The sequence below is a fragment of the Anopheles coustani genome, chromosome 3, assembly GCF_943734705.1.
Source record: "Anopheles coustani chromosome 3, idAnoCousDA_361_x.2, whole genome shotgun sequence".
Classification (NCBI taxonomy): domain Eukaryota; kingdom Metazoa; phylum Arthropoda; class Insecta; order Diptera; family Culicidae; genus Anopheles; species Anopheles coustani.
In genome coordinates this window covers 6,437,048-6,459,859 of record NC_071288.1, presented here as the reverse complement: position 1 = coordinate 6,459,859, position 22,812 = coordinate 6,437,048, and the positions used below count along the sequence as shown (strand labels likewise).

At 45.3% G+C, this 22,812-nt stretch overlaps 2 protein-coding genes across 2 annotated transcripts; both read left to right on the top strand.

The window, feature by feature from the left end:
* Window positions 1-455: 455 nt before the first annotated feature.
* On the top strand, window positions 456-5,621 carry LOC131260751 (ubiquitin-conjugating enzyme E2-17 kDa). The gene is made up of 3 exons (XM_058262562.1): window positions 456-1,421; window positions 3,655-3,940; window positions 4,016-5,621. Exons 1-3 carry the CDS (start codon window positions 1,378-1,380, stop codon window positions 4,139-4,141), a joined length of 456 nt encoding a protein of 151 aa, XP_058118545.1. The 5' UTR covers window positions 456-1,377; the 3' UTR covers window positions 4,142-5,621.
* Window positions 5,622-7,040: 1,419 nt separating this feature from the next.
* LOC131261344 (proline dehydrogenase 1, mitochondrial) lies at window positions 7,041-22,242 on the top strand. Its single transcript, XM_058263352.1, has 12 exons — window positions 7,041-7,157; window positions 7,855-8,963; window positions 15,475-15,596; window positions 17,296-17,382; window positions 17,454-17,638; window positions 19,891-19,955; window positions 20,030-20,208; window positions 20,284-20,458; window positions 20,537-20,698; window positions 20,778-20,969; window positions 21,046-21,223; window positions 21,290-22,242. The coding sequence occupies exons 2-12, from the start codon at window positions 8,511-8,513 to the stop codon at window positions 21,493-21,495; spliced, it is 2,004 nt and encodes a 667-aa protein (XP_058119335.1). The 5' UTR covers window positions 7,041-7,157; window positions 7,855-8,510; the 3' UTR covers window positions 21,496-22,242.
* Window positions 22,243-22,812: the final 570 nt, after the last annotated feature.

Genomic DNA, 22,812 nt, shown 5'->3' with positions numbered 1-22,812 from the left:
AAAATTAGCCGAAGCACTAAAAAGTTATAAAGAAATTAACGATTTCAACGATTATTTCAAGCTGTGACCAAGGTTTTTGAAGCTTGATGATGTCAAGATGCGCTGTCAGCTTCGTTCTAGTGGTGGGCAAATCGAGTCCCAACTGGGCACTCGATTCCCAATCCATCTAACAGTCGTGACACGATGTATTACGTGACTAATTCGACTCACCTCGTGTCTAAATCGAGTTACATCATATTCAAATAGATTCCGATCAAGTCAGAATCGAATCAAATCGAATCACAAACAAATCAAATCTATTCAAATCCAAAACGAATCAAATCAGATCCGAATCCGTCAAATGGGATCCAATCCTTCAGAAACCGCCTACAGGTCGAGTCTTCCGAATTCCGATTGTGCCATCACTATTCACGTGTGAAGTGTGGTGGTGACTCGAGTTAACTTGGTTAACTTTTTCCCCGACTCGCCAGAAAAGTGCGACTGGTACGGCAGTGAAAACCACTTTTATTTTGCTATTATCAGTTCAGTGCGTATCCGATACGCGCAAAATGTTGCAAACGTGTTGACTAGCGCACAGCAATCCGCAGTTTTATCGTTCTGGCTACTGCTTCCGTACAACCGCGAACAAATTGTGATATTTAGCGTTTAGGGTGGAAGAAAAAAAGTTGGTGAAGCGCAGCTGTACGTACGGTGAATCGCGCAAAGTAGGTGATACGAAGAAGGCCTGCTGCAGGAGAAGTTTTTTTCGCACTAAGGAAGGCGAGTCGGGACAGGTCGCCTTCTACCCCGTTTGGCCATTGACTCCTGTGTGGCGTGTGTCGGTCGAGTGTTATTATTTGATACTTGCCCTGTTTAGCTACTGGTACGGCAAATTGCCGTTCCTTTGTCGTGGGCGAATTTTTCTCGTGTGTGTCGGTGCTCGTGGTTGTACGCGCCACAAAAGCTTACATAAAACGGGAAAATACGTATTTTCGCAGTGATCTCCAAGTCCGCTTCCGAGTGCATCCGGGGGCATACCTTATCAGTTGCTTAGCTAAAACGAGTGAGAGTAGAAAAAAAAAGCAAAATCCTATTTCCCCACAAGAGAAACCGTGTGCTGCTGGACGACGTTTGGCTCGCCTAAATAGGCAGGAAGTCGTCGCTTGCGAAGAAACCAGAGGCCCGTAACGAGCAAGCGAGACGGATAGCGACTATTCGAGAAGCAGCAAGCTCGGCAGCGAACCGGAAAGGAAACACCACACTCCCTGAATCAGCCAACAGCTCGCATCGGCAGCAGCCGGAGCAGCACCAACAAACAATATTTGCTGTAGAAATATAGCAAAAGGGATACTAGCCCACCCCAGAGAAGTCGGTCGCACGTGAAAAACTTCCCAGAAAATGTCCACGCCAGCTCGCAGACGTTTGATGAGAGACTTCAAAAGGTAATTCCTCTGTTCCGTGTGCTGTTTTGTCAACAACCGTAAATGGAGTTTTCATATGCACCGTTTTGTTTGTACATAACACGCGAAAAGGGGAAAAGTGATGGACTCTATTTACCCGGATAATCTGAAGGCAATAGTTTGTTGAATTCTCGTGAGCCGGTGTTTGGAGTGTCCTCAATTTTTCATGGCACCCAATAAAATCGTTCGAGTCATAAGGAGCAAAAACAATATCACAAAAAATGACGATATTCTGTTGGCAATTGCTTTGCTCTATGCTCTCCAACTTGGGATTCGATCCAACAAAGCTTTTCGTATGTTAAAAATACCGTCCAAAAGCCAAGCGACGAGGAATCGTTCGACCTTGTAGTAACAGTCTTACAAAGGGAGGTTCATCACGGGGAATGCCCTTGGTGTCGGGTCCGCGCGAACGGGCTGTGCATTATTCGAAGCCGACCGAAATCGATGAACGAGGAGGAGCTGGCCGTACGTGCCCGTGTATGTGTGTAAGTGTGTTGGAGCTGTGCTATCCTGCACCGAGAGTAAAGGACGTTCCCCAACCGATCTGTTCCCTTCGATCCTTTGCCGTCCGATTTTCTTTGTGCGTTTGTTGTGATGGTTGGGCTGAGACGCATGGCTAATATTTCTTTAACTTTTTTTTTCCTCCCATTTAAGGTTAGCATGTGACGTAAACAGTCGACTCGCGGCGCAGATAGAGATGAGATAGCTGTGCATTGGGGACCGATTTGTTTCAGCAAACCCCCTTGGTTGAGGATTAGTCAACCAAAAAACCGAGTTGAACTTACTCTTGAATCGTGCAATCGAGCATTTTCGCTGGCAAAGACATACTGACACCAAAAAACGAAAATGAAACTAATTTTGGTACGCTTGACCACATCCTTTTGCCGCGTCTTCCACCGCGGTTTCACTGCGACGGCCAAATGGCCTACAGCTTGTTCTCGCTGCCTCTGTTCAAGCTAGGCGACGCTCAGCCAGAGTATCCCACAGTGGATCCGCATCTTCGCAGATTCTTACGAAAACAAGAAAATCAAAATCCTCCCCACACACTGACACACATGACCACGAAGGCGCGCAAAAGGTTTATTTTCGTAGTCCTAAACACACGGCTACAAACAGCGTTTTTTATGTGCAACAGTTCACGTCCGTGTCACGGGGGTGGTGAAAGTACTGGTACAGTAACAGAAATATGTTGTAGATGGTTTCTAAAGGCCTGCGGTTGTCAGGTTGGCGAAGAGGGAAAATCTCGATCAGACGAGAAGTCCGAAACCGACGCCGACGTAGTATACTTATCAGCAGCGTCGTGTCGCTCAAGGAACATAACCGTGACGCCGTTGATTGGGACCGCATGTGCGCACTATTCGGCGTGTGCCGATGATTTCACCCATTGGTGGGCCTTGCAAATTATTTGTTTGGAGATGTTCCGGTCAGATCTCGGAATTTCATTGCTAAGAGTTTATATTTGATCCTATCCTGCTTCTTAAGAGCTGAATCATCAGTTTAAAGCATCTTTTACCCATTGCAATAGTCCTCAAAAAATGGACCAACAACATCAACATATTCTTAAGTGTTTCGTAAAAGAATATATTATGTTTCAATGTTCATCAATTGCATTTTTAAACAGACCTGGGAATGTAATGTTTACAATTGAATTTAGAAAAGTAAAACGAAGCAATCCACGATTTTACAACATGATCAATATTTCTGGTACCTGTTGTGTATTCACAGGGGATTATGCACAATCTTGGATCGAATGTAATCTGTTAACCCCTTTCTCTCAATTAACTAACGGTCTATCAGTCACAACAGCACAATAACAACAGACTGTCCCTATTTTCAAGTTCATTTTCTATCAGTTTGAGATGCAGGCAGTAGCTAACGCATTATGCATCGACGGCGTGATTCAGTCTCATCTTGGGTTGCAAGCTTCTTAAACAAGTTCGATCGTGAGTCACGTGAACGTATTGATAGTAACACATGGCACTTCCATTGGACTATTCCATTCAAGTCCGAAGGCAATGGCTATTCGCAAACGTTCGCCGTTATCGACATGAACTTGAACCGGAAGCATCTCCTTGATCCATCAGTGATCATCAGTTGTGCAACGGTTTTATTGTTGTGCAATCTTGTTGTGCCAAAGAGTCGTGCCTCTGTAACCTCGTTCCCGGTTTAGTTTTGCTGTCTTATACTACTATCGGTTTTCTTTTCCCCTTTGCAGGCTCCAGGAAGACCCGCCAACTGGTGTGTCCGGTGCACCGACGGACAACAATATTATGATCTGGAACGCTGTGATTTTTGGCCCACACGACACACCGTTCGAGGACGGTACGTTTAAGCTCACAATAGAATTCACCGAGGAGTACCCAAACAAGCCACCGACGGTGCGGTTCGTCTCCAAAATGTTCCATCCGAACGTGTACGCCGACGGCGGCATTTGTCTGGACATTTTGCAAAACAGGTGGAGCCCCACGTACGACGTGTCGGCCATTCTTACTTCGATTCAGGTGAGTACCAACGTGTACGCTTTGGTTATCCTGCAATAGCTAATGTCTCCTTTCCGCTGATTCTTTCATTTGCAGTCTTTACTAAGTGACCCTAATCCAAACTCGCCTGCCAACTCGATGGCGGCGCAGCTCTACAAGGAAAACCGTCGAGAGTATGAGAAACGAGTGAAAGCCTGTGTCGAGCAGAGTTTTATCGACTAGCCCCGTTCCCATTGCTATCTTTGTCCGTACCATCTTCGGCACTGTCTTCGTCCCGCGTGCAGCGTCCTACCTGCGGTGACGCTTGCCGCACAGTGGTCTGCGTGTGCCCCAGTCGAGGACATCGTTTTGCACAACATAAACACCCAACTTAACCGTGAACCGCTGTTATTTCTCGACCTATTGGCAAATCACAGCCGAGTCCAGCACCGTTCCTTTCCATGGAGATTAAATGAGGGTGGCTGTCATCCCGACCGGAATCTGGTAACGTGCAGCCGCGCCAACACCATCCTAGCACCACCTACGGCAATATCCGCCCACCAGCGGCTGTAGTAGTAGTAGTAGTAGCCAAACACACACACCCCCCCGTTGAATGAGGTCTCCCTTTTTTCGCCTGTCCTGAAATAAGTGTTGGCTCGCAAATGGCCATGGGCCAAGCGTCTCAAAGTCGCTACATGAATTCGCTTGATGGTAGGATAAATTTCAAACTTATTTCCATCCAAAACCACATCGAGTATGTATCTGTGTGTTAATGTTTGTTAAGAAAAAAATTGGGAAAATATGCTGGTACTACAATCAGAATTACTATGCATAAACGCAGTTACATACAATGCTTGCTTTCATTATTGTAATTTAAAACTCCACAGTTTATAAACTCTACAAAAAACAATTTACACAATCCTCGAAATGGCTAGGAGAGGTCACTCGAGGGGCCGAGAATAGACCTGCTACCACAGAAAAATCACGAAACGGAAGCAAAAGGAATATTTAATAACTCATCAATTTAATCAATAGTTTGAAGGGAAGTCGTATAATACTGGAACTATTTGAACAGAAACACGCAATATTGTGAAGTGTTGCTGGTAGTGGAGAGATGTTGGCGAGAGTGTCGCTTAGAATTATCAAGAAATAAATAAATATACACGATTATAAAACTATCGGCGATAGCTTCAACTCACTACAACCGTAAGCAACAACACTCAATCAGCCAAAGTTTGGCTCAAAAAACTAAGTACGAAGATTTCTTTAGGACACAATTTATGAAAAAAGGGTAGATTGGTTCCACTTCGCATAGGCAACTAGCAATCAAACTGCTACGTGTTTCTTTTCAAACTAATATATTCTTATTATCTTATCCCGGTAATGGAAACTTCTGTTTCGTATCATCTGTTTACGTTACAGCAGTGTTTTCTCCATTTGCTCTCTTCGACGCCTTTCCGCTTTACTACAAAATCATTAGTTTAATTGAAAAGTGTAGCGCGAGGTGAAACCAATTTGTTCTTTTGTTTTGCAATAAATTCTAAAGATAGTTACGTGAGACACATTGGAAACATGCAATACACACAGTACATCCTTTATCTGGAATCGATGAGACCGTTGGCGTTGGAGATCAAGAAAAAAAAAACAGTGCAAAATGGAACAGGCGGTAACTGCAGGTTCGCGCAAATTGAACGGATTCGTTATAGTCGCAGTGTTATGGCTAACAATATATATATATGAATAAGTATATATTATATATATATCGTCGCAAAGCAAAACGTCGAACAAACCAGGGAAAGATAGCAATGAAGACGAATGGGTTGATAAAAGAAAACTTAATTATTACTTGTGAAGCCACCACAAACCAACTGAACGGAGAGATGATGAACAGACACACGACCTGAGATACTGTGTAAAATAAAAAATAAAACAAAAACAAACACGATTTACTAAGATAGAAATTGAGGGAAAATCAAGCAAAGTAAAAATACACAATTAGAAGTGGTAAGCATGATGCAGGAGCACCAGGAAAAACAATGTGAGGAAAAAAATAATGGTAATAACAATTGTATGTGAAAATCTGGGAAAAACTATCCAGAAAATTATAACGAACTAAAAATAGAAAAATAAAGCGTATAAAACCTTACCAAAAACTGCCTGCTTTTCTGCATTTTACATAAGTATATTGCTCTATTGATCTATTATGTAGCACACAGATTTCTGGTTGCCATTGCTTCTTTCTTTGACAAAATTACTTTCCCCTTTATCGTTTATTTTTGTAACTATTGGAGTAATATTAAGTTCCGGTTAGGTAAACCTTTATTCAAGAATATTACTTTACCCGTTTTCTTGGTTATAACATTTTTTATTTGTGTGTTCACAAAATTTCTTTCAACGGTATAAAATTTGAAATCTTCCATCGGAGGGGAGTTCCGTTCCGCGGAACTACGGAGAATCGAACCATTGGTACCGAACCATGGAACCATGAAGTACCGTCGTTTGAACTAGTGATGGGAAAACTGAATACCTACAGGGATTAGAATCTTTCGATTCAAATCCATTCTGAGATCCGGATCTTCGAATCCGAGTCCCAATCCATCATATCATGCGTGCCTACCAAATTTACCGATTTTTCATATTATTTGTTACTTTAACATGTACAAAAAAAAATGTAACTTTTATTGTACAATCAATGGTTGAATTGATCCAAAGGCTAAATCGAGCTTGCGAATGGTCCCCAGGATCTTCTGGGTCGCTTTAACTGTCCGCTCCCAGGGGGAGCTGTTTCATTTCAGTTCCGAGGAAACTACCCACCACTATGCGCCAATTTGAGAGAGAAAAGAGAATTCAAAATTCTCTCGCAAAATCTCTCTTTCGAAGAGATAAATTTCCAAAGCTTTTCGAAAAATAAACTTTCTCAAAAACTAGAAAATATAGAATGATCTATTGTTACACAAAGTTGCGTGTCTTGAGCAGACCTTTCATTTAAGGGGTCACATGTACAAATCGGTTCAGCAGTTGTAAAGTTATTAACAAATTTGTTATTTCAGCAAAAAATACCAACCAAGGTTTCTGCACCTACGCCTCAGAATTTCATAAACTAAGAGCTACGAAGTGTTGCTCGTTTCATTGTCTTCGGGACCAGGATAGCGAACGCACGGATCTCTGACTGTCTGCCGCCGCGACTGCCTGTTAGCTGAACGGTGTTCACTCTATCCTTTAGTGCGTGCTGTGTCCACTTGTGTGTCCATACTAACGGGTAAAAAACCAAATTGCAACGGGTGCCCCACAAGCAGATTCAGCTATCCGAACTTTGTGAACAACGATACCGTGTTGTGCGTGCGAACGCACAGGTGTCTGCGTTGCACATTTTGCTCGTGCAGTCAGTTGCCGGTGCTGGGTTGGGTCGGTCGATAGTGATAGGTCTTGTTCTGTAGGTCGATTAGAGCAACTCGTTCACTTCAATATCTGTTTATCGTTTATCCACGCACGTCAGGTGTAATTGGAGAAAAAGGATGAAATTGAATGAATAGGGGCCAACTTGCCACCGTTGCCATTAGTTGCCGATTTTCATTCTGCTAATTTTAACCACCAACTTTGTAGAGTTCACTACTCTTCTTCTATCTTTCTGGCTCACCCATGCGTAACGCGGTGCACCTCGCGGCTCTGTGTAACCTTTTCCGCCTTGATATAGTGACGATGAAAAACTTATTGGAAAAATTTGTTTCGTTTACGTAATTCCGCTACCTTTCGTATGCGTCCGCCGCGGAATTGCGCATGTGTGCACGTGAGTTTGTACGTTTGTCCCTTGCATCCGAGTGATTCGCAAAGCGATTGTGTAATCCGTAATAGTTAGTGAGAATATTCTTGATGGCTGCCCGGTTTTATCCAATAGAGTTTAGTCGCATTTCATAATATTTCTCTGATCTTTTTCGTCTCGATTCCCCCCTGTACAGTCTCGAACGGCAGAAAAAAGAAAGAAAAGGATCCAACCCGTCTACTGCGTTCCTGGCGTTGTTGAACGGTGTGGAGCCACTTCTTGAGTGATAGATCGGTGTCAGTTTGTTGGTGTTTGAGTGTTTGCTGCAAGGAGCAGCACACGCGCTTGCATCGGTGTGTGCGAAGAAAAGGACCTCGCTTCCGTCCCTCGGTGGTCCCGTCTGGTGTTCGCGTCTATTCCCGTTGTGCTGTGGAACCGACACACCAAACCTGGTGGTGCGATTTGCTGCTTCCCTCCGGTGTGGTGGCTGTTGTCCTGTTCTTGTTGAGAAAGGAGTCCGCGTGCGCACACACTTGTGTCCACGATAGCTGTGTGTGCGAGAAGCGGAAGTGTACCAGTGTCCTACTCTCCGCTGTTCGGAGCAGTGTGTTTTCACGTGTTTCTACCGGTGTGTCGGTAGAGCGAGTGCCGTCACACAGCGCACAGTGTCAGGATCAGGATAAAACGCCGCGAGCCATACGCTGTCACAGTTGCGCTTCGTCCTCGTGAACGGAGGGGTCGAACATCCAGCGTGCGTTTCGGCGTGTTTGTGGCTGTGTGTGTGTGTCTGTGTATAATTGAGTGAACGTTCCGTGTCGATCATCTGTAAGGGTTCGAGTGGCCACTTCCGTCATGGCTTTCCTGCGTACTGTTTCGCGGTGCAACAGCTTGGTGTCCCGCAAGGTCACCTCACCTTCCGGCGGGCCGGGCAGCTGCTGGTCCTACGCAAAGTCGGAGCAATTCCTGCGTCAATATGGTATGCATGCGGCCGGGAACCGTGGTCCGCTACCGAGTGCCCTGCTTGCCGCACTCAATCAGCGACTCGCCTTGGAAGGACACTCGGCCGAGGATCGCCGCTGGCGATCGACCGTGGCGGCGGCGGCACCAGCGTCATCCGGTGCGGGCGTCCAGGCCAGGTCGCAGCAGCAGGACAACAACCCTTCCAGCGGGCAGCGCGATCCGCTCGATGTCAGCTTCAACGATCCACACGCCGCATTCAAGAGCAAGACCACGCTCGAACTGATTCGGGCCTACTTTGTGTACGTGCTCTGCTCATCCGAGTTCCTGGTGGAGAACAACATGAAGGTAAGGTCCCGGCCGATAGAAGGACGCCGAAAGTCGCGACGGTCGAACCCCTCGCCAGCAATCCAGTGTTTGGTGTCGCAGTTGGGAAAACACTTTCACAGAAACGCAATTGCGTGCCTTTCGGGGACAAGACAGGACTAGATTTATCCTTCCTGCACACGCCATGAAGTTGGCCGCGTACGCCCTAGTATCTTATATCAGCCTTCATGAAAAACACGTCACAACGTGAAATCTTCCGCTGCTTCATTCCATCATCATCATGCATGTGAATATTTTTGTACAAACTTGCTTCATGTATTTTTATTTTCAAATTTAACAATCGACTCATGGACTACGATGGGAATGTCACGGCGTTAAGCTGTTGTCATAAAAAAAATTATTATTATATTTATCTATCTTTTAGCTCTAATATATCAGGAGGCTCGCGACCCCTTTGACACAATTGGTGGTTTCACGAACTATGGATTTCATACCAGCAAGAGGACTGAACCAAAGGCAATTTAAACAATTTCTATTGGAAAGTGATAGTTACCTTTGAACCACATCATGCCGAGCATCTGATTAGCTAACTTACGTTCCATTTCATAAGTAAAAGCATAAAATGGACTGAAAATAAAATAACAATAATTTAACACCAAATAATCGAAAGGACACAGAGCTTATTCTAGCTTCTCGCGCTTATGTAACTTTGCGCATTAGATAGTGCAGTATAGGGGTTTGTTGTAATGGAATCCTTCCACATTTCATTTCCACTCAAAACCAGAGCAAGTTTACCTAAACGAGGAACCAATCCACATCGGATGTGCAAACCAAAGCAGAAGAAATAGAAAAAAAAATCCGGTTGCATAATCGAACCTCGTGTTTGCTTACAATGCAACTAATCCTTCAACCTCGTAGGTTGGCTAATTTGTTAAAATGTTGCAAACTTTGTTCGTCGGCCGGCCCGACGGTAGCAAAAGGGCATTAGAACCCCCTCGGTACAGAGGTGAGAGGAGTAAATTTAGAACGCGTTCTGTCAAGGACCCGGGAGAGAATACGGTAAAGTGCCGTTGCCAAGGGCTGGTGAATGCCGGGAAGGGCAGCGTTCGGGTTTCCAGGGGGCTGTTTTTACAGTCCGCGTCCACGCGACCCTTTTTCCCACCCACCCACTCACGAGTCTGGGGCGTAGGAAGTGGCCACAAAACAGATGAGCTAAAATTAAACCACTATCACACACATACTCCGTGTGGCCCGGCTGGTGTAATGTTTTGCAAATGTGAAGAGGATTTCCACCGCGTCTAGGAGCGCACCAACAAGATGACGAATTAGTCGCATACTTTCGACGATCCTCCCAAAACACAGAACTGTGTCGCCGGGAAAACAACCGGGTGTTTTTGGGTGTGTGGGAAAACAGACACCCCAAAGAAAACTCTCGTGCAAACCCGCAGCTGTGCCAGGGTGGGGTGTGAGAAAGGTTGCCAACAAGAAAACTTCCGAATCGAAACGTGGCCGCGGCGAGCGAGCTCTCGAAGTCTCGTGTTCATGTTTGACGTGTTTTCGCATGGGCGAATTTTTCAAGTCGATTTCGGTGTGGTCAACGGCGGAGTAAAATGATGGCAGGAAAGGGAAGGGGAAGGCTGATGAAGGTGTATTTTTGGCACGGGGACTGGTGTTCGCTTCTTGCACCGGTGGCCAATTTTGTTGCTGCCGGTGATGGACGCAGAAAGCTCGATAAATAGGATGAGTTTTTGGCCGAAAGGAAAAGCGCTAAAACCGCAACAAGTGGGCGCAGTCCGCGGATCACGCGACAGGCTCGAACGTATCGCAAAATGTGGTGAAATACAAAACCGTATATTCGTTCCCCCGTCCTATACCAGCTGGTTTATTGATGGCCAAAGTTGGATGGCATTGTTGGAGAAGCTTAATTTTACAAAAAGTGTGCCACCCCGATTGGTTCCATCCACAACCGAAGGCGCTTATGCCGACAGAAAATCTAATAGAAAGCCATTACCTAATGCAATCATCATCTAAACTGCATCGACCGGCCGATAGATGCAGTCGTATGCACTTACACCGTATGGCTGGAAGTGGCCACGTTGGGAATTGCACCTTTCATAAATCGTATCAACTTACCCTCCTCCTCCCATCGCCCGGCTAGGTTGGACACAATGAATTATAGAAAATTGCTAAATGAGCATTATGAAATGGAAACCCACTCCCCCTGTTCCACACGCACTCGAGGGACGAAGGGGTAGGACGCTGTTCAGCGATAGCCTATCAGCCGCTTTCTGACCTTACCGGTGAGATTGATAGGAGCTGACGTACAATTATGCTAAAACTGTCTCTTGGCCTCACACGAACGCCAAACAATTATCGGTAAGCACAGGACACCGAACACCAGGGCACCAGGTTGGCGCCACCGAGCGCCTAAAACAAGGACAATTAACGACATTTGCATATGTGTCGTGTACGCCTCGAAAAGTATCATCCAACCGTGTCCTTTCGACGGCCGTGCTTCTCCCCCCTCGGATCGTCTTGTTTTCTGTAATTTGTCAAATGAACTCTGCCCGATAGTAACTGCTACAGATAGATAGTCAAAATAAACAACAGTTTTCCTTCCCGGAAAACGATGGGTGGAGTTTCCCGGCCAGGGTCTAGTTTAACACGAGATGGGTGCGTGTACGGTTGAAGCCGTATGTTGCTATCTTTTTGGCTTTTACTTTATGCTGCACGAAGAAACGAATCGTTCAAATTCAGAGTCGGGTCTTTCTGGAGCACATTTGGAATGTTTGTGGGTCGGCTAGGAATCCCTTCAATTGCGAATGGAAGTAAAAATAGAAATTAATTGTTGTTTTTTGGATAGCGGCTCCCCCAAGGGTTGGTCCAATCACGTTTGGAAACTGTGTTTACTGTTTGTGCTATAATCTCCTTCAGGGTCACTATTACCGCTTTGTAAGATAGTCAATCGAATTTATCATATGTTTTCAAACAAAAATAGGAAATCAGAATATTATTATTACTTTATTAGTACTGAAAATAAAGATGTTATCCTACATTGTACTACAACTATGTACTAAGGAACTGCACTTCTCGCCAAAGTGTGCGTTACACGGTATTTGCAACGGTTTTACATTCTATCTACAACCGTCTGGGTCTTCAAGAAGCGACGCATCGATCGATTCGTTATAGGTATCGACAATGCTACCAAGGGTAGAGTGTTCTATATTTACAAAACGGGGCAGGAAGCAGTCACGTTTCACGTCGACGTCGGCGTCAGCGACGATGCTGCTAAGCGGGGAAGCTCTCGGCAAGAAACAGCTGACAGAAGGGGTCAAAGCAACGGTTTGACCCCCCCCAGGAAGGGTGTGTTTAAAAGATATGTTGTCGTCCACACCCCCCGAAGCTGAGGGTGATTGCGCTGTTGGGCGGCGGTGGTAAAACCGACCAGGGTTAACTTGAAAGAAACCACCCCGAACCGGCCTTGATCAGTCTTTGTAGCCGCCTCGTGAGTTATAGTTATCACTTAGCAACTACCACAAAATTGGATCACATGATGGATCTGTACGGGGGCCTCGCCAAATGAGTGAGCATTGATAAATCTTTCGTTAAACAGAAGCCCGACACGGTCTCCGAGATGACTCGTACCAGTTATCGAATGGTGACTATGAGATGTTCGAGGAACTCTGCACTTCTCGCGGGTTGTGCAATCGTTGATATTATAAAACATTCCCCAAAGAGTAGTTTTTGTCACTATGATCACGGTCTCGTATCGGGGGCTTAGCACGATTGCAACAATGGTGCTAATTAAACGTGCCTTAAGCTTACGCTGGCACACGAGAGCACACCACCACATAACACCTTCGCGGCCTGCGCGAAGATTGACACGACGTGTTGCGCAGGAATTAGCGGACACGTCCTCCCATTCCGGATACTGCTGGCTTCACGGAGAATGTGACGTAGCCCTGTTGGAAGAAAACACATGTTCATGTGACCCACTGAGACGATAAGACGTCGAGAAAAAAGACCGAGATCATCGCCGGAGAACTTGCGCGACACTGGCCTCCGACGCCTTCGCAAATAAGCAGCTGCGCCTGCAATGTGCACCACATTCCCCCCACTATCCCTTTCCAGTACACCCCCCAAACAACACCCCACCCCCTTCACACACACATGGCGCAAAAGTGCAATAAATTGTGCTGACCTTGGCAATGCACGCGTTCCGGCTGTCAACGACGTGGAAAGCGGCAAACCCTTCGCTCCGCCTGACGATCGTCGTTCGACTGGGAGCTAAAATTGTGCCATGGTTTTTGAGTGTGTGTGTGTGTGTGTGTGTGTGTTGTGCCGGCTTCCCTGCACTACATAGTTGCATAATGTTCGGGTGCATCGATTGTGCGGGTGTGACCCGTTGCTGGGGGAGGCAGTTAGCAGTGTGTTCGCTAAAGAAGAAAAAAAAGGAAAAAAACCCACATACCGATCTTACATCCGTCGATCGTCAAGCTCGCAATGCACAAATTGTAACGTGTGTAGTTGTGGTTTATCGGTTCATTGCTTTTTGCTGACGATCGAAGAGTTTTTTCATCGTCTTGGGAAAAAAGAGTTACTTTAATTTTTGTGATCATAAAAAGGAGCAGACATTTTTTAAAACCTTACATCAACCTTGCCGCCGATCAAAATACAATCAATCATAATTTTTTCTACTTTAATGTACAATTCTGACTAAGCCATAACAACGGTAGTAAAAATGTCATCGAAATACAATTTGTAAAAATTCGAAAATATTGTTATCCCAACGATTCCATTTCCCTTTGGTGTGATAAATGTTTCGTTGATTTCAAAGTCAGCAAAATAGCTAAACAAAACGCAATTAACACATTCTCGATGCAGTTGTGACACTTTTATTTTAGCGGAAAGATTTTTTACACCTCCATTTGAATTGGCGCGTGGCATTGGCGGGAGGTTGTAAATTGCTGCTTTTATAACTACATTCTTGCGAAAACAAAAATGGTTCCTTCTGGGAGGTCATTTTGATTCAGGAAGCTTGCTTTGTGATAAAAAATTCGTCACCACTTTGAATTTAAGAACCTGCCTACTCCGATTGGGAGTCATATAATGGAGCCAGCGAAAAAAAAACTATTGACGATCTCTAATGCCTCACGATCGCGTGACTTTGCTTTGAATGTTGGCTTCATTTTCTTTGCCTTCTGGCCCCGGGACTTACTTCTCTCGTTCAACTACTTTATTTTATTATCCACCAGAATTCACTTTTATGATCATTTCATGGCCGCGCCGGGAACGTGTGTGTGTGTGTGTGTTTTGCCCGTCCGCGGAGCCGGCCACCGAAAAATCAAGTCAACGTTTGAATGCAAATTACCCTGATCTTGAGATGACATTGGTTGTGCAAAATGGAGGAAAAGAAAAAAAGTGATACGTGGAGCGCAAGATTGATTACAGGAGAGATCTATAAAGATACCTATCAAGACATGTGAACCGGCTGTTGCCGACTATTTTTTTGACATTTCCATCCGTCCATCCGATTGTTAGTTTGTGGCCATTTCGCGTCAAGCATCCTGATCCACGCCTCAGAAAAACAGCATTGCTTTTCGGAACATCAAAGTGGAAGAAATTCGAGCACACATTTCGCATAACAAACATACCCCGCCAAGATATAAGACCGAGTAACTAACAAATGAAAATGTCTTTTCCTCTCTTTTCTCTTTCTCTATTATCTATTTCTCGTTATTTTTCATCTGCCTGCTACCCATTGGCCCGCACGATGATTTGTGGTTTGATTGAATCCTGTGTGGCACAATTTTCCGGATCGAATTGTGCTCCATATGCAAAAACAAAAATATACGAATTTGGATAACGATAACATTGGACGCTGGTGATGATGATTCCGGCATGCGAACGTCGACATGCCATAATCATAATCACCCGAAACACAAAAACCCGGCGATCGATACGCGCGACGCGGACGCCGTCCCAAACGAAATCATCGATCCAACACACGAAATTTCGCTGCTTGCTTCTTCTGTCGCGTCCTGATGTCCTGGTACCGGCCAAACGAATACACCTAAACGCAACCCAACCACCTCACCATCGCTCCCTCATCACTACGGCACGACAAATCGTTCACGGTGGATTGAATCGGTCCGGGATTGGATTGAATTGGCGCATGGAACGAAACGAACAAAAATCCTAATCAAAATTTGCACGCATTCGACCGGAACTGGTATCCCATAAAACCGGTCACCCCTACCCTGCATTATGGAACCGGAACGTCGCACAACACCACCGTGAACACAACACGCGACAAAATCGGAACCGTCCATCGCGGATATTGGAACGAACGTCAAACGATATGTTTGCTCTGCCGTGCATTGCATGTGGGCACCTCAAATTGGAATCCAAAACATAAACGCACAAACCCCCGTCCCCACACTCTGACTCACCTAACGTACCCCCTCCGTCCCGGAATGCCTAAACCATACCCACGTGCGCCATGTGCAAAAAACATCAAACATGTTTACAGCTGATGAAACTCACGCAAACCATTCTGGGCGAAAAGCTCTTTACGCTGCTGATGAAGTACACGTTCTACGGTCATTTTGTGGCTGGTGAAGATCAGTTCAAAATTGTCCCAACACTGGAAAGGTACATAGCTGTAGTGGCAAGTAGTGTGTTTCTAATTCCGTATTCTTTTTTTTTCTCTTGTTCTTTTATTTCGTTTCGTCGTTTCTTTTTCTCTCTTTTTTCTTTCTATTTATTTTTCATATTTTTGGATATATTTACACTCTTGGTTTTCGGTTTCGGTTTGGGTATGGGTCTCCCTAATCTGTCGTACCATTTTGCTGCCCTCCCTTCTTTGCCCATCCGTTCTTTGGCAAACTACGGTGTGAAAATTATCACTTTGGACACTTTTTTTTATATCATTGCTGTTTTACAAAAACAAAACAAAAACCTGCCTCGGCCACGATCGACAAATTTTGAATCTCTCTCCACTCGATCACCCCCGCCCCCAACTCGATCACCTAAACCAACTCGTGATGATGCCAACCCGTTTGCTGCGGTTCGATCCTGACCATCGCCGTGTGATTGCGTTGGGGTCCTGGTGTGTGCCGGCTGTGGGCTCTGCGCTGCTACTACTCTACCCCACCCCTATCCGCTGGGATCTTCTCGTATCGATCGTACCGCTGCCTTCCCGCCGTCCAGATCATGAAACTGACGCGAGCCATCTTCGGTGACGGGCTCTTCGTCTATATGATGAAGCAGACGTTCTATGGGCATTTTGTGGCGGGCGAGGATCGCATCCGGATCGTGCCAACATTAGAAAGGTGTCTCTTCTCATAACCGTTTTCCTTTTCTGTTCTTGTTATGTTTTACGTCTTCCGTTGTTCTCAACACCACTCTGTTTGTCTCTTTTGTTTGCGAGAAAATGCAAGAACGCGAACCCGAGCGCGCGCTGCATCCCCCCCCCGCCATCCCTTCAAGCCCCAAACCACCACACTACCATGCTCTGATTTCTATGTCTCGGTCGTTATAAGTGTGTTTTCTGCACCGCGATTCTTTTCCCACTTTGAGTGCACTGCCTACGGTCTTTCAAGCCACTTTTATGTCCATCCATCTGTCTGTCTTTCCATCCGTGTCGTTGTGAGTTGTCTTAGCCTCCGGGCGAGGCCCAAAACTGGTCACCGGGTTCTACTACTCGCCGAGCACAACCACTCGTTTGTCTTCTTAAGTTAATTCTTTATCATCATACCTCCATCTGGACATATAGAGTATTCATTAAAAAAAAACGTGTGTTCTTGTCCTTCATTGTTCTTTTATTTTCATTGGATTGCTTTCGTGCATCGTTGCACGTAACCTTCGGATGGATCGTGTAATGAGTCTGGTTTTAAAACTACTAAGCAATAAAACTACTTCGATTTGGATTCATTAAAATGTTTAACGAAATCATCCATCTGTTACCTCCTTTGCCATTACAATTTACAATGTACCTTGTTTATCTTCTTATGACGACCTCGCATTAATTACTGCCCACTTTGAAAAACTATGTCCTTAGGTTTCGCGCGACATAACAAGGCTCGAATTCTTAGCCGGAAAACAAATCTTCTCCTATCGTTGTATTATACTTTTTTTATAATGTGTTTTTTAACCGTCTGTAACTATTGTAATTTACGAAAAACTACGACAAGTTTTTATTAAGGTTTCCTTCTTTCTACTAGAAACCCCTCTCTCATAATTTCTGTCACTAACGATCATCTTTAGTTCCTTAACTAAACCCATCTATTTAACTAGCTAAAATGTTTTCTCAGCGACAGCCATTAATCGAAACACGTTGCAAATATTCTAGGTTGCGCTCGTTCGGTGTAAAACCCATCCTTGACTACTCGGTAGAGGAAGATCTATCCCAGGAGGAGGCGGAGAAACGCGAAGTAGAGTATGTATCCTGTTACACCTGTGCGGTTGCCCTCGCAATGTTACTAGCGCCAGCTTTATTCTCTTCCGCAGGGCATCTCTGTCGTCTACCGGTATCAATCCGGGCGATGCGGACTCGCTGCCACAGTACAGCGTCGACAAGACGTTCGCCGATCGGCGATACAAGGTGCAGAGTGCCCGTACCTACTTCTACCTTAATGAAGCCACCTGCGAACGCAACATGGAAACGTTCCTGGAGTGTCTCGACGCGGTCAAAGGTTGGTCCCGTTCCCGGTTTAATCCTGGCAAACACACATGTCATAGGACCAAGATCAAATGTGATGAACATTGTATACGGTTACTTCACGCGTATTTCGAGCGAAAGCGCTCTGAGAAAATTACGACGAAAAACTAGGACGAACAGGGGAACATCTTTTGTCACAAAGGTGACATAGAATCGCTCTGCTTTTGGGACTTGTTTTGCGCGTCTGGTCTCGCGCCAACGTGGGCCCACGAAAAAACCCACCTTTTCGCTAAAAATACAGCTACCCATCCGCATCGTTAATCTATTAAAGTCAATTGTCCATCAGCGGCGTGTGTGTGCCACCGCAACGCGTGGCGGACGGAACGGCGGGCTTAGAGGCGTTCTACTTAGGAGAACACGCTGCACACATGCCCTCGAAATATGTCGCTGACGTGGCGAGGGTTGCATAATTTTGCCTACCGATGCATACGCCCTGCGGTGGTGCTGCAGGATTGCTCTGCAACAACTGACCGAAATGCACATGGAACGGCATCGCGCCCGACCCGAAAAGTTCTTTTTGGCACTTCCCCCGGGGTCAGCGAAAACGAATGCCCGCGCCGTTTACGAAAGAAAACCGGCTGGCAACTTGACACCCTATGCAACCGCGTTCACCTGCTCTCGAGTCGGACTTCATCGGTGCACTCTATCTTCGGCCCGAAACTGGCTGAAAACACCTAATAACACCGAAAAGAACACGCCACGAACGGAATTGAAGTAGGTTTTGGCACGACTCTTCTTCTCAGCTAAAGCTTCCTTCTTTCACGTACTCTCGATTCTCTTTCGCTTGTTATTCATCTTTTCATCTCCGTTTGATCTGAACCAAAACCACATCATCGGTGGCGTGGAACTTCTGGTGGCAAAACCGGACAGTAGGGCCTGCGGGCACAGGCCCCAAAATGATGCGTTCAAGGAAGAGCCGCAGCATAATGTTACTAAATGCCTTCGGATCGATCCTTTGTCTTCTTAACTACATCTTCTCCGTTATCAGGATCGATTGAGGCGGTATCTTTTTGTTATGTGGCGTTGTTCGTCAGCCCGGAATGCTGAGTCGCTAAAGTTGGCCTGCCAAAACAAGATTGCCATTTTTCTGCCACTGACCTTCGCGGAGGACGAGAGAGCCGCCTTTGAAAGAAGAGGATCGATTGATTCCTCACGACCGGTTCGTAGTACTTCTGTTGACAGGGGATTAATTTTTGTTGGTTCCCTTATCTTCTTTGTGTACTCTTTAAAATAGTAAGCAATCAACAAATCAATTAATACACAAGTTTTACACTTTTAGAATAAAAGAAATGCTCCTTTTTATTGAACATTTGAGCTAGACCAACATTCTTGACCGACAAACTGTTTATTATTAGTCTCGCTGCTGCTACGTCGCCACATTCTGGCATAATTTTGGCACCCGCAAATAACTAATAGGAAAAATAAACGCAGAACAGCGCGTGCTCCTCGTGCCGGGGATAAGACCTACGTCACGTGCGTTATTTGCCAGGCACATACATATCTGTCTCGCCTCTGGTCCGATCCGTACCGACGGTGGGCGATGGACAGAGAGCACGAGACCATCCCTCCGAAGTCTCTTCCGATCCCCATTCTGCCCTCGCCTCGCCTCGCATTAGCTGACTGCCCTTTGCAACGTGCAACGGGAAAAGAGGAGAGAAGACCCCGATACGATATACACTTTCCATTTGACGTCACTCGGTCAGAACCGCGGGAAACTTGGGACGGGAAGTAAATCTTCCGATGAAGGGAAAATTGTTTAATTACACTTGAAGTGGTGCATTTTGGATCACTTTCAGTTGGAAGATTAAACATGCTTCTCATGAGAGGGGGTATGTGGGAGTAACAGTAGGAGTTCATTGCACTTGTGGAAAACTATTTCCTTGCTCCCCCGAATGCAACTTTGAACGCAACGCAAAAGATTGTTCCACTTTCGATTCTCTCACCCTCACACAAGCGTTTGTGTCTGTGATTGCCGGTCGGAAAATTCTCCCATCTTCACGCGTGTTAGTGAGTGTGGAAATGTGGAAAATTGAGCGGTGGATGAGTGGTATTATCTAAGACACACACTTTTCCGGGTGCAGCGAGCGGTTTTTTGCAGGAAGCGAGTGGTCGGAAAATTTAGTACAAAAATATAAAATTAAAATACCGGCATTTATTAAAAAAAATGATTGTTAATTGTCTACCGGAAAACTAATTTTATTTTTCCATTTTTTTGGGTTTATGAAGGAGCTACCTTTGGAACTGGTATAACTGCTATTAAATTGACTGCCCTCGGTAGACCGCAACTGCTAGTAAGTATTTGATCCATTTGTCCAACAATGCATTTACTATTCATTTGCCGATTTTAAACGTCTCTTCTTTGTAGCTTCAAGTGTCTGAAGTAATCATGCAGGCCCGCAAATACATGATGGACTTGGCCGGCAGTACCGGCAACATTTTGACGCATCACAAAACCATCCAGGATCTCGAACGTTACCTTGGCAACGTGTCCGACAAGGCGGAGGTGAAAGAGTTCCTCAAGAAAGTAACCTCAGACAAAGATGGGTAGGTGTTCGCTTCGTTTTTTTTTTTGTACGTAAGGGAAGGATATGCTTTAGCTTGATTTTTATATCTTTGTAGTATTCTTCACCTTTTCCCCTGGACTGGTATTATCAACGAGGACTGTCAGCTGAGCGAAACGTTCCGCGTGCCAGATCCGGTCACCGGCCAGATGCGTCGCTTGATCTCAAAGATTCCACCCAAAGAGGAGGAGATGTTCCGTAATATGATTAGGCGTTTGAATACGATTGTTAAGGTAGGCGTTCGTGTGTTGAGGATGTAAGAAGGTGTACCATTTGAAGGATTAATATTCTTTTCTTCACTTCCCGAATAGGCTGCCCAAGATTTGGACGTACGCATTATGATTGATGCCGAGCAGACCTACTTCCAACCAGCCATCTCCCGCATTACGCTCGAAATGATGCGCAAATACAACACCGAAAAGGCCATAGTCTTCAATACGTACCAATGTTATCTGAAGGATACGTACAAAGAGGTACCCCGAGATGGTGACACCGTGTTTAAAGTAGTCCTCAACGCTCACGCCGTATTGTTTGTCCCGTTGCCATTTGTAGGTATGCACTGATCTGGAGCAGGCTAAACGACAGAACTTCTACTTCGGCGCGAAACTTGTGCGGGGCGCGTACATCGAACAGGAGCGTGCCCGTGCGGCCGCACTAGGATACGAAGATCCCACGAATCCCTCCTTCGAGGCGACCACTGAAATGTACCATAAGACATTGACGGAGTGTTTGAGACGAATCAGGGTATGTGGGTGTGTGGGAAAAATCGCAAAAAAAACATGGTAAATGTAATTTTTTCTATTTGCCACCCTATTTGCAGATTCTCAAGGATTCAAACATGGATCCAAAGAAGATTGCCATCATGGTAGCATCGCACAACGAAGACACGGTACGGTTTGCCATCGAAAAGATGAAGCAAATCGGTATCTCGCCTGAGGATAAGGTTATTTGCTTTGGTCAATTACTGGGCATGTGTGATTACATCACTTTCCCATTGGGTAAGTCTCTGTCTCTCGATGCCCCTCTAAGTGCAGATTAACGAACCTCCCCTACTTAATTCCCAGGTCAAGCGGGATACTCAGCCTACAAATACATCCCATACGGTCCAGTCAACGAAGTCCTGCCGTACCTCTCGCGGCGAGCGCAGGAAAACAAGGGTGTGCTGCAGAAGATCAAGAAGGAGAAACGACTACTCCTGTCCGAAATTACCAAGCGACTAGCGAAGGGCCAGCTGTTCTACAAACCGAAGGGCAATTATGTGCCTATCTAAGGCGGGTTTTAGGGCAAAAGTATTCGCCAGCAGTAGTCACACTAACCGCGCACACACATACACAAACACAACCGCCGCAACCGAAAGAACAAGGAAGGAACACAGGCAGACAGAACTCAATTTAACGAAAGTAACAACACTTGAACCTCTCCCACTTTAGACACGTACCCCTTGATCGTTTACCGTTACCGTATCTGACCACGGTTGACGATCTTTTTATTTATAATGGAACTATGAACCTGCTTGGCAAAACGTAAAGCCCCGTCCCATAAAGATGGGCAACCCCTCCGACAAATGTAATGTGATTTGTGATTGAAAATCCCTTTTCCCCCTGGCGCACGTGCTATGAGGAACAGTAACGGTTTTTCGTTCGCGTTTGTGCTGTTACTTCCCTGAGCAACTGCCCAGTATCGTTCCAATTTATGTTGTTTAAACACCAACCCGCGTACGGTAGCATATTTATGTACAGGTTTTTTTATGTTTCACATGACGAACTTGCGTCTCAAACAGTTAACGTTATTTGCTTCGTTCCTTAATCGTTCTTTTTCGTGGGGACGATCTTTCTGTTATTTTGCTACTTCTATTAGGCGCTTTCTTAAACTAGCGGCAGCAGCAGAAGCAAAAAGATGCTACCTTCCACATTTGAAGCATAATTTTGTGATGTATACAGTAGAACATGTTTGTTTTAGGTAACCAGTGGTATTGACTAACGTACACAATTTATTATTTAAAATTAAACGAAGATTCGTGCCGGTCGCTTGTTGTGATCGCATTATTAGTATGTTTGCGCAACGACACATAACACAACCATAAACACGCTTTCACACCATATCGCTAGGATATGAGTTTTACGATAAATCAAAAACATATTATTCCCTTTACTCGAATGCCGCCCCCATAATACCTATTATGATGCACTACGACGCTTTTACTTTCCGAATGCCGTTCCTTCGGGTTTTCGTTCGGATCCGGCCTTCGGCGCTGCCTCAGTCGGTTAGCGTTTGCGAAGGAACAGGGTTCAACCCGCATTGCTACACATATTCTATGTCGACAACAGGTCAATCTTGCGAAACATCATCATTGAATGTTAGTATTATGCTTACACGAGGAGGACAGTAAACTCATAAAGATATAGGAAAATTTTAGATACCCAAGACCGGCGCGAGTGATGGCTGGAAAAAAGAAACCAACAAACCAGAAACGGCAAACCGAAACCAAACACTCTATGAAAATGCTGACAATAAACCGAATGTGGAAATTGAACTAAATAACGAGCACAGGACGACGATGGGGGTACACGCGAATATTCGGTCCCAG

Bases quoted from the DNA above. Each gene is read 5' to 3' on its own strand.
- LOC131261344 (XM_058263352.1), top strand. From the start codon at position 8,511: ATGGCTTTCCTGCGTACTGTTTCGCGGTGCAACAGCTTGGTGTCCCGC. The intron at 8,964-15,474 runs GTAAGGTCCCGG...ACATGTTTACAG, and splicing joins TGGTGGAGAACAACATGAAG to CTGATGAAACTCACGCAAAC. The intron at 20,459-20,536 runs GTAGGCGTTCGT...CTTCCCGAATAG, and splicing joins GTTTGAATACGATTGTTAAG to GCTGCCCAAGATTTGGACGT.
- LOC131260751 (XM_058262562.1), top strand. From the start codon at position 1,378: ATGTCCACGCCAGCTCGCAGACGTTTGATGAGAGACTTCAAAAG. The intron at 1,422-3,654 runs GTAATTCCTCTG...TCCCCTTTGCAG, and splicing joins TTGATGAGAGACTTCAAAAG to GCTCCAGGAAGACCCGCCAA. The intron at 3,941-4,015 runs GTGAGTACCAAC...TTTCATTTGCAG, and splicing joins CCATTCTTACTTCGATTCAG to TCTTTACTAAGTGACCCTAA.